Raw genomic sequence first — 15311 nt, 5'->3', positions numbered from 1 at the left:
CAACAAAATGACAAGTCAGCACTTGTCACACTCAAACTCGCGAGGAAAACACACCAGCCTGCACAAGCTCTCACAGACTTCAGGGTTCATTTCTGAGGAGCAAAAGTAAAGGGTAGGCCAACTTGGAAGAGGGGTAGCTGGCAAAAAAACAATTGTAAGGGAGATTCACCTCCACATCCCAGATTAGCAGCAGGCTAATAAGTTATATTCATCCATACCATGAAGTTCCTGATCTCTCCATACTGAGAAAGCTCAGACTCAAAGGTATTTGTTTAATTATTCACTCTTTTACTCTTGTTCTACGGGTCTTTTAAGTCACGGTTGGGGGACGCATTCCAACTCAACCCAACCCAACCCAATCCCCCAGCCCCCAGTCCCCGAACCCCCAAGCCCTCAGCCCCCCAACCCCCACCTCCCCATACCCCAGCCTCCATCCCACTCAACCCCCAAACCCCCAAACCCCCAAACCCCGAGCCCCCTGCCACTGGTGACAATACTCACCAAGTTATTAGCGGTTCTCCGTCGACCCAATTCATGTGCAATCACTCAGGCTTAAAGCGTGAATTTGTAGTGCTACTTATTCTTCATTCAGCATAAACCCAAAGGAGAAATTATAAGAATAACAGTTTCGTTATGCGCTTGGCTTTAAATTGGGTTTTAGAAAGTGGCTCGTTTACGACGTTACTTTATGGCCACATAAAACATAAATTGGCTTTTCGCGTGGGTAGATGTCAGCTCACAGGTGGACGGCCGAGCACAGGTGTGAAGCACAACACAGGTGTGCACGCTCACACAATGTTCAAGTTATGGAGGAGGTTGGATTGCCACTTGACAAAGGGATACCCATCAGGTTTGTGAGCATTGTGTCTCCCTTATTCACACTCCTCTTATCCACAACTTCTTTCACTGCAATACTATATTTCTGTATGCCCAATTATCTTTATATGTCTTCACTCTGGTTCTGATGGACACAGATTGAAAATTGACCATTTGTCATCTTCAAGAATGTTGACATATAAAGATGACAATTGATGGTTGATAAGGAAGCAAATGGTTGTGGTTTTCGGTGGGGCTCGGGTGTGATTAACAAAAATCCTTTGTTTAATAGCCACACTTTCAGGTGGGAAAACAGTGGTGTGGTTGTGGGGATTTACGCCGTTAAGTAAACTAACCAACTCAATTAGGTGAACAGGTGACAATGACATGAATCAGTAGAAGAGAAGTATTCTATAGCTGAGAAACAATCTGTCAAGCTGCAATCTCCTCTCTGCAGCTACTTCTGTTAATGCCATCACCATGCCAGAATGCAAACTGTAGATATCAAGCTGGCTGTTTCAATGTCATTCTGAGGAGAGACTGTTGAAGTTTCCACTGTGACAGAAGGAAAAATATCATACGGTTCGTACCATAAATGGATTCTCCATGAAACTAAACTGTATAGATAAAACATTAGTTGATTTTAGAATCTGAAACACCTGCTGTCTTGGAAGGATTTGCAGATGATGTAATTGGCTTAGAGATTTCCATCTATTTGAAAGAATGTATTTAGGGAGGGAAAGAGAGACGGTTAGCAGCACAACCTCGTTCACCACTGTGTCTTTGTGCTGTGCACTGTTTGTTGCAGGGTCATATTTGGTTCATTTAGTTGCAGATTTATGTGTTTGTGTTTGTGTGTGAGTGCATGAATGTCACTAACAAAGCTAACGTCTCACATTTGTTGCATAAACACCACAGGATTGAGTCTGACATATTCATCAATTTACCAGGTTTATCACAATGACACTGTGTTAATAAGACATTTTATTTTTATTCTAGTTTCAAGTCCACGAAGAATACGGTTTAAAGAACTGGGAACAAACAAATTACATGTCTCGTGGAAAGAACCGAAAGGAGATTTTGACAGCTATATATTTATATACGTCACCAAACCAGGTAAGATGCACAATGACCTTCCATTCTCAGAACCATTCATCTGTTTATGGGAACCCTAAGAATGAGATGTCCAAGATGGAACCCCATCAGGTCAGGGAGAACCATATGGGAAATAATGTATGTAGATATGTGCTTTCTCACAGAACTCTGTCAAAGGCTGAAATTAGGACCCAAATGTTTTCTGTCAGACCTCAAAAAAGGTTCTACCCCAAACCTTTTTATTTCTTATTTTCCCTAAAGGCACAGGTTCTACATGGAAGATTCCTTCTCTGAGTGTATCTTTTCCTATGATGTCTGTGCATACTGCACTTTAGAAAATAAACAATTATATTCCCCAAGCGCATCTTACAAAATACTCTGAGGGAGTAGGGCTTATATAAATACTGATCGTGAGGAGATGTGATAGTGACACATTTCAGTGCGGAGGTATATTCACCTTGTTTGACTTTGACTTGAAATTCCGAGCCCATAACAATCTGGGATTAAGGAGTGATCTGGACACAGATACTGTCACTGCAGGTTTTGCTCAGCATGTGGCCAACAGATTGTCATCAGACCGCCAAACTGGCCCCTCGGTTTTAAACCGATACACTTTAGGAACAAAGAGCAACAAAGGAATATGACATGATTGTGATTCTTTGAAGGACATAGGTCTTAATCCTGAATGCTAACATGATTCAGAAAAGGAACATTTGTCTACTACAGTATACAGTAGTTGGTCTCTTGCACTGAAGACATATGCAAATAGAGACATTTAGCCAAGAGAAAGGAGTCTCGTAACTTCTGAAGATCTTGCAATCTATGAATCTTTTCAAAAGACATTAAAAGCCATATGCTATCAAAAGTCAAACAAAAGTATACATTTAGGGTTAGCTGAGTATTTGATCTATATCTACAGACTGTCTACTGTATGAAGGGCCTGTCAAAATAAGGTAACAATACACTTTGTTAATAGTAAATAATATATTTAACCAGGCCAGCTAGCTTGGGCAGTGCACAGCCGACTCTGGCTATATGTGTTCACTGTGCCAGGTCTTCCGTAAACTGGAACAGATGCCAGGTCCCAGATCACAGCGCAGAGTCAACCGCAGCATATCATCAGGTTGATCATGTTTCTGAAGAAAGACTTGTCCGCATCAGTGAAGTGCGGTCTCCCTCGCTGGCTACTCTCACTCAGTCTCCCTCCCTCGTTCCCCCTCTGTCTCATCAGGCAGGTCTTCAGGACCACCCAGTGGAGTTTTACAAACACACACACACAACTGCACACGTGTACGCACGTTCTAAAAGTCTTGTATTGCATTTTCAAGTATGAGGGGAAATATCTCTGCATTGTACCTTCTGTGGTGATATTATAGAATGAGGTTAGGCACACCACTGTTCTGAGAATATACATCAACTCTCTATGCTGTCTTGACTTGCAGACTTGCATTTACTGCTGTGTGTCAGCATATTAGCATGGATTTCTTTGCAATGATTCACAGAATCAATGCAGAATTCTAGTCTATTCGTATTTGTCTGGCCACTCCTGACTTGACACTTTCAACACCCCTCTGGAGCAAGTAGTGTGATTGGAGCTGATAAAGCAGGCCCAGTCTATCTGTCTATCGATCTCCACAGGGCTGGGGGATCTGAATGAGCCTAATTGGTCAATAATGTGACCTGAAGTCCACTACACAGTAGATGTGCTTGCCAAGCCTAGATGAGAAGAATGGATAGGAATAGAAAGGAGAGGACAGGAGAAGAGAGGAGTGTGTGTTTGTATGTGACCCTAAATGTATTGTTGATTTTACATTTCTTGCTATGATTAGTAACTTAGTCATTTCCTCACAACAGACGCAATGCTGATGCGTGCTGCATCAGTAGCGATCAACTTTGGTCTCAGCTCTGCCCTCTAAGCCCAACACACATAGCTCCAAACACACACACACAGGCTTCTGGCAACAAGAATGCCAGTAGTCAGTCCACTGTTGTACACTACAATGCTTGACATCGATACTCCCTGTGCCTGAACGTGGAATGAACCACTGATTGCTTGGTTAACAGTAATGAAACATGGAGGTAGTGAATACTGATGCCATTCCTAATTCCTCTACCAGGTGGGAAACAGCACGAGCTGCGCATTCCAAAAGGGGAGAGTAAAGTGGTGATAACAGATTTTGATCCCACAAAGGAATACACGGTCAGTGTCATCGCCCTGAGTGGGAACCAGCAGAGCAAAGCCCTCCACGGAGACTATACAGGTAGGGGACATCATCTACGTCTCTCTGGCATGGTGGCCTTTTTTTGTTGGATTGAAATTTGACTGTTAAAAACGGTTGCACCTGTTCTCAGTCTATTACCTAAAGGGAGGTCATGGTTTCCCAATGGTATTCTATTCTTTTCTACCCTATTTTATTCTGTTATTTGTATTCTGTTATGTTCTAATCTATGGGATTGGAACTGACTCCAGCTGACCTGACTGTAATGTGTGCCCCCTACGCCCCCCAGCCCAGGATGAAGACCCAGAGGGAGAAGATACCCAGCCCCCAAAGATGAGTGAACCACCTGGACTTGAACATGTCAATGAGATCTCTGGAGGTATGTGTGTGTGTGTGTCTTTCTATTTGCAGGTTCTCTCTCCCGCACTGAAACACACACACTCACACACTTTTCAATACCATTCCAAAACAATACATTGACTTTCATGGGATGTTAAAGTTAACAAACTTACCTAAGTGGTTTACAGCAGGGAGAGGGGGTAAAATACAAATGTGGCAATACATACAATCATAAAATATGTACTTCAAACCAAATCCTATTTTTGTAAAAATTGTATGAATCAACAGGACAGCTAAGACAAATGTTGTCAATTTGGGGCTATGTACAGAAATTGTATGTATGGTAAAAAATATATTTTTTAAGGAAGCTTAAGATGTAAGATGCTGCTAAATTGCTTTTCCAAATGACTGCTCACGGATAACCTTTTTTTAGCTTGTCGCCACTGTAGTTTGCTGAGACACAATGGGCTCATGACTCCAAATGAAAGGAAAGTGATTTAATTTCAATAGTGTAAAAACATATTTGTTTCTCTTTCTCTCTCTTTTTTTGCTTTTTTTCTTTCCCTCTCTCCCTCTCTCTCTATCTCTCTCTCTCTCTCTCTCTCTCTCTCTCTCTCTCTCTCTCTCTCTCTCTCTCTCTCTCTCTCTCTCTGTCTTACTTTCTCTCTATATTTATGAATCATGCAGCTAAAAACGCATGTTTCATTTACTACCCTGACCTCTTTGTCTATTATTTGTTTGTCTATGAGTGCGGCAACTCCCTTTCTCATTGGCTATCAATTAGGTGTGTCTCCAATACAAGTGTTCTACATTGTGTAGAAATTTAAATTTACATGTATTCATTTAGCAGATGCTTTTATCCAAAGCGACTTCCAAGAGAGAGCTTTACAAAGTGCATAAGTCACTGATATTAACAACAAGAAAAACATGAAACACATTTGTGAACATCCAAAATAAGTGCCAAAGGGAAGAACCATAAGAGCATGTAGTTGAAGAAGTTACAATTAAACAACATCAATCGCAATAAGTGAAGGTGTACCTGTAGAAAAGCAAGCAACAATAAAAATAAAATAAAAATTCTAAAGCAGCAAGCCGAAACGTTCAAACACGTTAGCTTTCAAACTGAAAGCTGTGCAGAAAGTTATGTACATTGTGTAATAAATACTGGGGTTGATTTTCAGATTTTTTTTTCCGGCGTTTATTACGCAACGTTCATTTTTGGTGCAGCGTTTATTCGAAGGCGGCGTTTATTCGAAGAAATACGGTATATCTCTCCCTCTCTCTCCCTCTGTCTTTCTTTTTCTCTCATCTCTCTCTATCTTTCGCCCTCTCTCTTCCCTTCCCGACCAGCTGAATAATGGAAGTATGTTTATTTGGTTGGCAGCAAAATGCCCTCTTTCGCTACTAAATATGTTCCCCCTCTTCTCTATGAAACCTGAGAATGGAAAGGAATGCATTTGCTGAACTGGGTGGAGATAGTGTGCTATGTGCACCCCTCCAAACCCTGATCTCTTTACCATAACGCGAGGGTCAGGGGGATCGATGGCCATCAGACGAAGACTCAGACATGAATCTTCCTGTGGCAGGCTCTCAGACACTAACTGGTGGTTCTGTGTGAAAGTCTTTGTTTTTACAGTATTGAAAGTCTCTTTGGCTGGCAATTCTTGCCATTAACTCCTGTAAACAGGGGTTTGTTACTGGATGGTAGGAGGTTACTGATGGAACGTTGATGCCGGTAATTATGGGTACTTTGTAAGAGCATGGATGATTGAGTTGGGTTTAATTATTCGTTGGAACAGTGTTGGAAAAATAACTTAACCAGCTTGGTCGGCCTCGGTCGTCCCAATCTCACTTCATGGATGTATTCGCTTTGAGATACTACTGTCGAGGGCCTTGTATCAGACTGAATTATATAGCTCACCGTATAGTCTGCAAGGCTGACTAAACTGATGGCCCTTGATGCAAAAACAAAGCAAAAACAAAGAACACAGATGTTTGCTTTTAGCTATTAGTTACTGATATCGTAATAGCGTGCTTATTCACTAATTTGTGTCATCATAAATTCGACACAAAGCTTTCATTAGTCGCTGTGACCAAAAAGAATCATGTTTGGCTAAGAGGTCTATAGGTGAATCTTTCCAGACGTCAAAAAACTTCTGGCTGGATGGGATGTGTCTGCATCTGAACCCACTCTCCCCACACAAAGTAAGAAAGGCCAGATGAAAGGAATGATTGGAAAAAGAGAGAAAGTAATAAAGGGAGGAACGAAGGAGGGTGGAAAGAAAAGGAAGTTTGGAATCGACGACATAAAGAAAGGAAGGAAGTACAGTACTTAGGGGTGTTTTAAGGGAGAGGTGTAACGGAGCTAGCATCCCGAAAAGCCATTAGTTTGAGCGCCTGGATCTAGTTGATGCAGCCTTGGGGCAGACTTTGTCTGGACCTGCAGTAAGAGGCCTGACAGATCAGAGGGCACGTCTGTCTCACTCACAAGCATCCCATAATAAGTGTGGGGACTTGGGCCTAATAAAGGTCAGGGCTGACCTGCTTTGTTAGGGGGCAGGACTGAGGGCCAGGAAGTACTTTGAGTTATTGGTTGTTACTGAGGAATGCACAGCAGACACCTGTTGACAAAGACATTTTACAATTTGTAAAATCTGCTCTTCAATTGTTTTGTTTGTTTTGTTGTTGTTTTGAGATTCGTTTTTTGATCATTAAGTATCCTATGCTTGACAGTCATAAGGTCTTGACTCTCTTAATCTCTCACTGATTAAGCAACTGAATGAAGTTTCCCTGGAGATTACAGTAATTCAACAGCTGACTACCCACTAATCACTGCACCCACATGGCTAATCCACACAGCTCTGTGCCTAGCTGGCCCAGCTAAACTGGTGTACACACTGACCATCATCATGCTTCATCATTCAGCCATCAACATCCAAAATCATTAGGGCTGTAGTTAAAGAAATACAGCCATGACCCGATTGTGCTTGTACAAAAGTTATTTTTTCATATTGAAGCATAGTCTCTAAAATAAAATGTAATCAGTTTTCAATACTTAGTTTTCACTGTAGAATATTGGTTTCCCTATGTAATCAAAGCAATTTAAAGGTTAAGATGTCTTCCCTGTTATTATACAAAAGCAGTTATTTTGTGAAAATAACTCTTACAGGAAAATTGTTGCTACTTTGCTTCTTTGGGACTAAAGAAACAAACAAAAATATACAGTCAGCATTGTAGTCAGCAGTGCTTTTTCGTGTCTTGTCCTTGTGCAGAAGGAAGGTGGAGGAAGTGGTGATGTTCGTTATTACTGGTTGCAAGATTACCAGGTTTTTTCATGATCAGTGTCGGGGAGGTGTCTGGCAGGTTATTGTTTCGCTTAACATCCCTGACTTTAACAAACTGTAGGAGTAGCCCTGACAACCCTCTCCTTTCCCCCACCAGGTGCAGCAATTGAATATACTGTATATGGTTCTATGACTTGAACATCTTTTTCAAATACAAGTTGTGTAATCCCACATGGGTTCTGTTTATTCAATAAGGAGCCGTTTAATTTACAAACACACAAATGCACACACTCACACACTCTGACTTACACACACACACATACACACACACACACACACATATATATATAACCGTCCTTCACATATAAAGACTGGCAACCCGATCCAGGGGATGGTTGAGATGGACGGCGATGGGATTTTCTCTTCATCCATCTTCCCACCACAAGACACCATCCTGGAGTGCCCCCCCCCCATTATTAATGGCCCCCTTAATTTCTTACATGATCATTTATTTTGTCTTTGCCTCCCCAGTCGTTGATCTAATGACAGCCAAGAGTGTTAAAACCTTCTGACAAAACTGAAGTTTCAAACTACCTGACCCACAAGGTCAAGTGGGAGAGGGTGAAGAGAGAGACAGAGTGGAGGAGAGAGGGGGGAGTGAGTCAGAGAGTGAACATGAGGGTCCAACGGTGTGTGTGTGAGTGTGTGTGTGTCTGTGTGTAGGTTGGATGGGGTCATAATGAGACCACAGAGAGTTTTGATGAATAGATGGACAGTCACTGGTAACAGGTGATGTCTGGGGAGGTGGAGTGTGAAGAAGCACCTCTGAAAGCCAGGGACCAGCCTTGACCTCCAATCTTCAGCCTTGAGGGAACAATGCAGAAATACACCCGCAATATATCCAGTCTTTCTGTGTATAACAATAGGAGAACACAGTTAAATAGGTAATCCTATAAGTGGATCAGTTCAGTTCTTCTGTTTTTTGTTTTGTTTTGTAGTCCTGTTTAGCTATTCATATTGTTTGTTTGAATGCCAGGAGATCTTGCAAGCTGAGATGCTGTGACTCCTCAGTTAAACACTATCAGTATTCTGGAGGAGAAGGTTTGTGTGTGTGGGGGGGAGTTAAAATGGAGTGGGGGGGCTAATTCCAGAATGTGTCGTTACCCTACCATTCTCTGGACAAGGACTCATTATCCCAGAGGTCAATTATAATCATCATCCAAGATTCTTCCCCCTTTCCTCACTTCCTGTCTCCCTCACTCCCCACTCCCCTTAACCTGTCTCAAGTGTTGTGACCAGAGAAGCAGACAGAATACAGAGCAACTGTTCCCACTGCAGGGATTGACAGAAAAGGGACGCTCAGCTTGGATGTTATTAAACACATTTTTCCTGCTTTAAAGGTTACTGTAGCTGTAAAGCTACATACACAGAATGTGTCAGACTGAAAGTGTAGTGCCAGATGTTTTGTCAAAGGTTACTGTCATAAATGGTGCTTTGCAACTCCTTCAAAAAAGGCTTTATTCACTCTTTGGATGAGGTTACATTTTAACCAAAGATAGAAACAATAATTAACTACTCTTTGGCTGATAAGAAACTATGGAAATGCAAATACAAATTGTTTGAAATCCGTCTGTGCGTGTCTATGTGTGTATGTGTGTGTGCCTTGGGGTGCTTGTGTGCTTGTGTATGTGACTGTCTGGTTTGTGTTTTAGTGTCCATTGGAAAGAGGCTTGTGTAGTGGTCATATAGTATGAATGAGTGTGTATTTAATGTATTTGCTAACATGTCTTTGAATGGAGAAGGAACACTTGTCACTCCCTGCCTTCCCTACAAAGATGGAAGTGAACTAGCTAGTGAACTAGCCAGTGAACTAGCCAGTGAACTTTAAACATGTCTCTTTTCTTGAACACAGCTGTTTCTTGTTGTTTTTCAGGAAATGCTGTTTCAAACAACTGCTTTTCTGTTAAACTCTGATTTCTGGTCTGTTGCCACGGTTATTTGTTGTGTGAAAACACTCAACTAATCAATATTAATCTCCCACCTTAGTAAAATCTGTGCATAGTTTAGTGTGTTTTTCTGCCCACCAGTAAGATCACTTTAGTAATGGTCACTCAAACTCCAACATAAATACATTATCTAAGCAAGAACAACATAGGCCAACATCCTCATCTGTAATTATCAATAAGCAACATAATATTCAAAAAATATATAATATTTTAGAAATTGCTAATCTTTATGAAAAACAGCCAACCATAGCGTTATTTGAGTATACATGGCATGTACCAATTATGCACATTATCCATTTCATGACATGACACAAGACATATTGATTAATGTAAGACAGAGACAGAGATTAATGTAAGACTCAAGATCCCAGAAAGTTTTGCTGACTGTTTCTTTAACTACAGAAATCTCAACCCCTGAGAAACAATCAGGCCAGAGGAAAAATAAATAAATAACGTTGCAGATTACAATAAACTACATCTGATCTCCAACAAAACGGAGGTCATCCATAAATCATTCTTGTCAAGGGGAAATACTTGTTAATAAAATGAAGTTTGAAGGAAAGGAAAGAAGGGAAGAAATGCCCCTTAAACACATTAACAGGATAAAGGCTCCTTACTTTGAATGATTAAGTGGAGAAAATATGCCAACAATGAATTTCAGGGTTTGACAGAATCATTTAGTAGGAGTGGAGGGAGAAGCCAGGGCAGCGATATACACCGCCTGATAGATTTTCCAGTAGGGCAGACCCGCTGTGCCGACCCAGCCTGTGTGACCCGGGGGGACAGGATTACACTGTAATCATTGCTGTTTTCAATTAGTCTGGTCTGGAATCTGTGTGTAGGCGGGACCATGCCCCCTCGTTACTGTTCTGTCACAGGCAACGGTCAGTGATATGACCTGACTGGTGTCTGTCTGTCTGATAGTGTTTCTATCTATCTATCTGTCTGTCTGTCTGTCTGTCTGTCTTTCTGTCTGACAGTGTGCCTGACAGTGTGCCTGTCTGCCAACCTGTATGTCTTTCTGTGTATTTGTCGGACAATCTGTCTGCCTGCCTGTCTGTCTGTGTGACAGTCTGTCTGTCTGCTGTTCTCTTTCTGACAGAAAAGGATGTGAGAAGCCTTTGTGCAAGTGTGAAAGCAGGGAACTACAGTCAAGGACATTGTCACATTCACAACCACATTTTTCATTCAATCGCTGACATAAATTCAATTGTCCATTGCCACACACATGGCCAGACAAACAGAGTCAGACCTGAAACTGGAGAGTTTACGTGGCTATGTCATTGTCTGCACTGTGCAGTGTGTATGGATGAAGTTGACTGATTAAGTATGCATGCAGTGCTTCACAAAGACAGCCTTTCTTTCTTCAGGCTCTGCCTTTCGGGGCAGAGAAGAGGTTCCAAGAGGCTTGGCTTGAGTCATAGGCATCACAGGCAGGCCTCTTCACAGTGGCTCTTGTGTCAGACTGAGGGAGCATAGGCAGCAGCCTTGCTGTAGTAGCTACTTCTGCATGGAGGCTGACTCAGGGTTCTGAAAGGATTTAAAAGTACTTATGATTTTCTGACACCTTTCTTTCTTTCTTTTTCTCTTTTTCTTTCTCTTTCTTTCTCTTTTTCTCTTTTTCTCTTTTTCTCTTTTTCTCTTTCTCATTCTCTTTCTCTCACACAGACACCCACAGAACTAGCATGGTGTTTCTGTTAGTGTTCTGTACTGTACAGTTATACTGAATACTGGATTCCCCTAAACCCACTCTAATAACTTGAACCAATTTGTATTCCAATCTTGAGACAAACAGCAGATTGTTCATTCTCAAAAGGCCCACGTGTCTGTGACATGGCAAACACGACATTCCATTCCAGTGTGGCGGCAAAAAAAGGTTTGGTCTGTTTTTATATTTGTTATTTGCATAGAGCCTATCCCTGAGCCCACTGCAAATGCCTTTCTGCAGTTTTACTTCTAATTAGACTTTGTTATTGGATATAATTTTTTGCTTGTGTTCCACCATTCATCTAGATTCCAGAACAATATACATTTTTTCTGAATTTAGCACAATTTAGCATTTGTCTGTTATTTAGACAACACCTACACCTGTTTCTATGTCGATCACCATGAACTAGAGGGTGTTTTGTGTACTTTTTTGTGGTGAGACATGCAGACCTGTTAACTGAGTGTGGTTAAGACCGGGACTTCCCCTCCTGTCTTCTCCAACCAGTAGGCGCTGCAGCGCTCTTAAGGACCTTCCACTCACAGGATTACATTCTAAATCCCTTGTCTCCTTGACCGCATGGAACCAAATAAAACACACTTTCTCGCACACACACACACATAACTACACACACACGCACACCTATAAAAACACGCGCACACACGCACATCACCCAAAATCACACCGTCTCTCACACACATGCCGACATGCACACAGTCCAGCCTGCTGTGTTTGATGTGAGGGCTAGGCTCTGGAAGGCCCTGCTATTATCACAACACCAAACAACTAGCTAGCTGTCCTTTCATGTCCTGCTGCAGTGGCGTAGGGCACCAGCTTCCCATTGGGAGCAGTGAGCAGACAGAGGAGCGCAGAGCTACTGGGGCTTTTAGCCAGGGTCCCGGAAATTAGGCTCAGTCAAGTCCCCGATGCGTCAGCCTTTCATATCTGGTTTTGCTGTGTCATCATTTAAGGGAGTAGGAAGTTCGGTGTTGAGTCACTTTAACGTGTCTCTAAGAGTATATCTGCCTTGTCTGCTTTGTTGCGGTAAGTGATTGGAGGCTAAAGGAAAACAGGAAACGATGGACAGCTTTTGTTCCCGGGGTGTGGTTTGTGTGAGCGTGGGTGCATGTATGCCCGTGTGTGTGTGTGGGGGGCCGTCTGTGTGTGTGTGTGTGGGGGGGGGGGGGGGCCCGTATGCGGGTGTGTGCTTGTGTCGCTGTCTAAATAAATAGAGACGGTAATCCCCTTACCCCCCCATCTGTCTCGAAAATGAAATGTTCCGTGAGCCACAGGTACAGAGAGACCTTCAGGATGATAATACCATCAAAGGAGCCACAAAGTCATTCATCCTAAGATAATGAATTTCCCCCGACACTGTTGACATTGATATACAAAAATCGACATTGTTGTTTTTTAATTGACTTCTTTTATGAGTCACCAATCTGGGGAATGGTGGAAAAACCGTCAAGGCGGCAGAGTGAAGTTTCTCTTCACAGCCTCAATCTCGACTGGCTCTCAAGCCCCAGGACCGACCGTACAACATCCACAGAGTGGAGTTTAATGATGTTGTCATTGTCATGTCTTGTTCACGTCTCTCCCTCTCTTCTGTTCCCCAGAGCGTTGTGTTGTATGCTGCGGCTGTTTGTGGGGAAACCCACTTGGTGATTAATCATCACAGCAAAGCACTGCTGGAGATCAAGGGGATTCTGTTTTCATACCTGCTATTGTACAGCACATCACATCTGAGGAGTCATCTACAGGTTTAGTTTCCTGTGCTACGCTGCAACCTTCTTCACCCGACACAAGCTATAGGCCCCAGGGAGAGTGTGCTATAGCTGGGTTTAGCATGGCTAGCACCACACCTGTAATCTCAGAGCTCAGGGAAAATGGATGTCGGCTGCATGGCTAATGAGATGTGCAAGTAGAATTGAAGAGCACTACTCTACAGCTTGTTCTTTTGAGTCTATCTGTCTGAAAGCTAACTAATTAGCACAATATCCCAGTAGGCTAATCAGTGGAGATGGTCGGAACAAAATGGCACAGTTTGCTCACATTTCCAGACAGACTGAGTTGAATGACCATGGTGTAATGCTAAGAGACAGATTATTTCTCTGTTTGCTGATAATACGGAAGGCAAAGAAAGGGAGTACACTTGAAATGATGACGTTGACCTTTCTTGCCCGGAACGTGCTGTCATCTCCGCTTAGCTGATTACTTTTAGATCAGCGTCGTTTTCATTAAAATGCATAACATTCTAATTTTGTTGGTGCTTTGGTATCCATGGAGTTACGTAATCAAGCAGCCAGCTAGTTAACACGTTGGACAGTTCATTCAGATTGTTAGAGGGCCAAAACATCTCACCATCCACCTTGCCAGTTTTTAGGAACCTGACACATAGCAACCAACAGAAACTCCTCCAATTCCAGCCAAATTCCTTTTAGAACAGTTTACAGCTCCAGGGGAGGTTGGGATGGGACATCAGTGTTCGGCAACCCTCTTCCTCCCTAAGCTACTTCAGCAACCATCCATCACCCTGGAACAGGAGTGTGTTTATCCAACTCGAGACTTTATCCCTCACTTCTTTGGCTGTCTCACTGACACAATCAAACGCACACAAACACACACACACATAAAACATGTACACACACTCACACGTACACACACACACACACTCTGTCTCATTAAAGCTCTACTGGATCTGGACAGTCTTCACCATGCCAGGCTCCCTATCTCTGCGGTCTGTGGTTCTTAGAAGAAATGGTCCACAGAACATGAATTTAAAATGGATAGATTCGCGTAAAGCAACAACAAGGCTTTGTGTCATTAAACTGTGTGATAAATGTGCTGCTCTGGCAGCCACTGTTCTGCATGTTCAATAAAGATATCCTGATCATCCAACCTTAAAATGTGTGTCTTGTCTTACATTTTGAAAACCTACTTTTGTCAAATTTCAAATAACTCCTTGGACGGTTTTGAAGCTGCACACCAAAATACAAAAGAGTTTGTTTCCCTCAGCAGTGTTTGTCTACAGGATGTGCTTGGATTGAATGACGGTATGTAGTATGTGTGGATCTGTATAGACATTGTATTGTATTGCATTCATGTCATGTATATGTCATCTTCTGCCTCTCTCCTCCGTGCTATTCTGTGCTGTAGAGCCATTTGTGTGCAAGACAGCGGCCATTGCTGACATTGTCATCTTGGTGGACGGCTCATGGAGTATTGGCAGGATCAACTTCAGATTGGTCCGCATGTTTCTGGAGAACCTTGTCAAAGCTTTCAGTGTGGGCATCGACCAGACCAGGATAGGTGAGCCCTTGATTTCAAAAGCTTACTCTTGCTTCCTATATTGAAATGATAAGTGTGAATAGTGTATGAGTTCCTGATACTTCTATTTCCTGTTGCTACTATAATTGTCTGTAGCTAACTCTCACTTTCTGCTTCTCCAATATAATCCCTCACAATTCACTCACTCTCATTACCTGTAGCTAACACTGACTAGCTGACTTCCACTTCCTGTATTTATCTCTCACTCTCACTTACTTTTGCTAAATAGTGACATATCCAGGAACAAGATGTGTTTAATCATTGTTTTACGTGAATGAACCCGAAAGTCAGTATGTGTGTGTGTGTGTGCTGTAGGTCTGGCCCAGTATAGTGGGGACCCAAGGATCGAGTGGCACCTTAATGCCTTCACTACCAAGGACGCTGTGATCGATGCTGTCAAGAACCTGCCATACAAGGGTGGAAACACTCTCACAGGTACACACATTCTTTTTCCAAACATGCTGTCTAAACGTGCCAAGCATTCGGGTGAACCACACCTGCCAATGTTAGTTTTTTTAGG

At 42.4% G+C, this 15311-nt stretch overlaps 1 protein-coding gene across 2 annotated transcripts in view; it reads left to right on the top strand.

Annotated features, from left to right (window-relative positions):
- col14a1a (collagen, type XIV, alpha 1a) overlaps positions 1-15311 on the top strand; it is a 65869-nt gene that overhangs the window by 3519 nt on the left and 47039 nt on the right. For both annotated transcript variants that reach the window (XM_047032862.1, XM_047032868.1), the window contains exons 3-7: positions 1816-1932; positions 4029-4172; positions 4420-4509; positions 14621-14773; positions 15107-15226. In XM_047032862.1, coding sequence (XP_046888818.1) covers positions 1816-1932; positions 4029-4172; positions 4420-4509; positions 14621-14773; positions 15107-15226 — 624 coding nt within the window. The remainder of the gene's footprint in view (positions 1-1815; positions 1933-4028; positions 4173-4419; positions 4510-14620; positions 14774-15106; positions 15227-15311) is intronic.

The sequence above is a fragment of the Hypomesus transpacificus genome, chromosome 2 (assembly GCF_021917145.1).
Source record: "Hypomesus transpacificus isolate Combined female chromosome 2, fHypTra1, whole genome shotgun sequence".
NCBI classification, from domain to species: Eukaryota; Metazoa; Chordata; class Actinopteri; order Osmeriformes; family Osmeridae; genus Hypomesus; species Hypomesus transpacificus.
The sequence above is the reverse complement of the archived record's forward strand: the minus strand, read 5'-3'. Positions and strand labels throughout refer to the sequence as shown.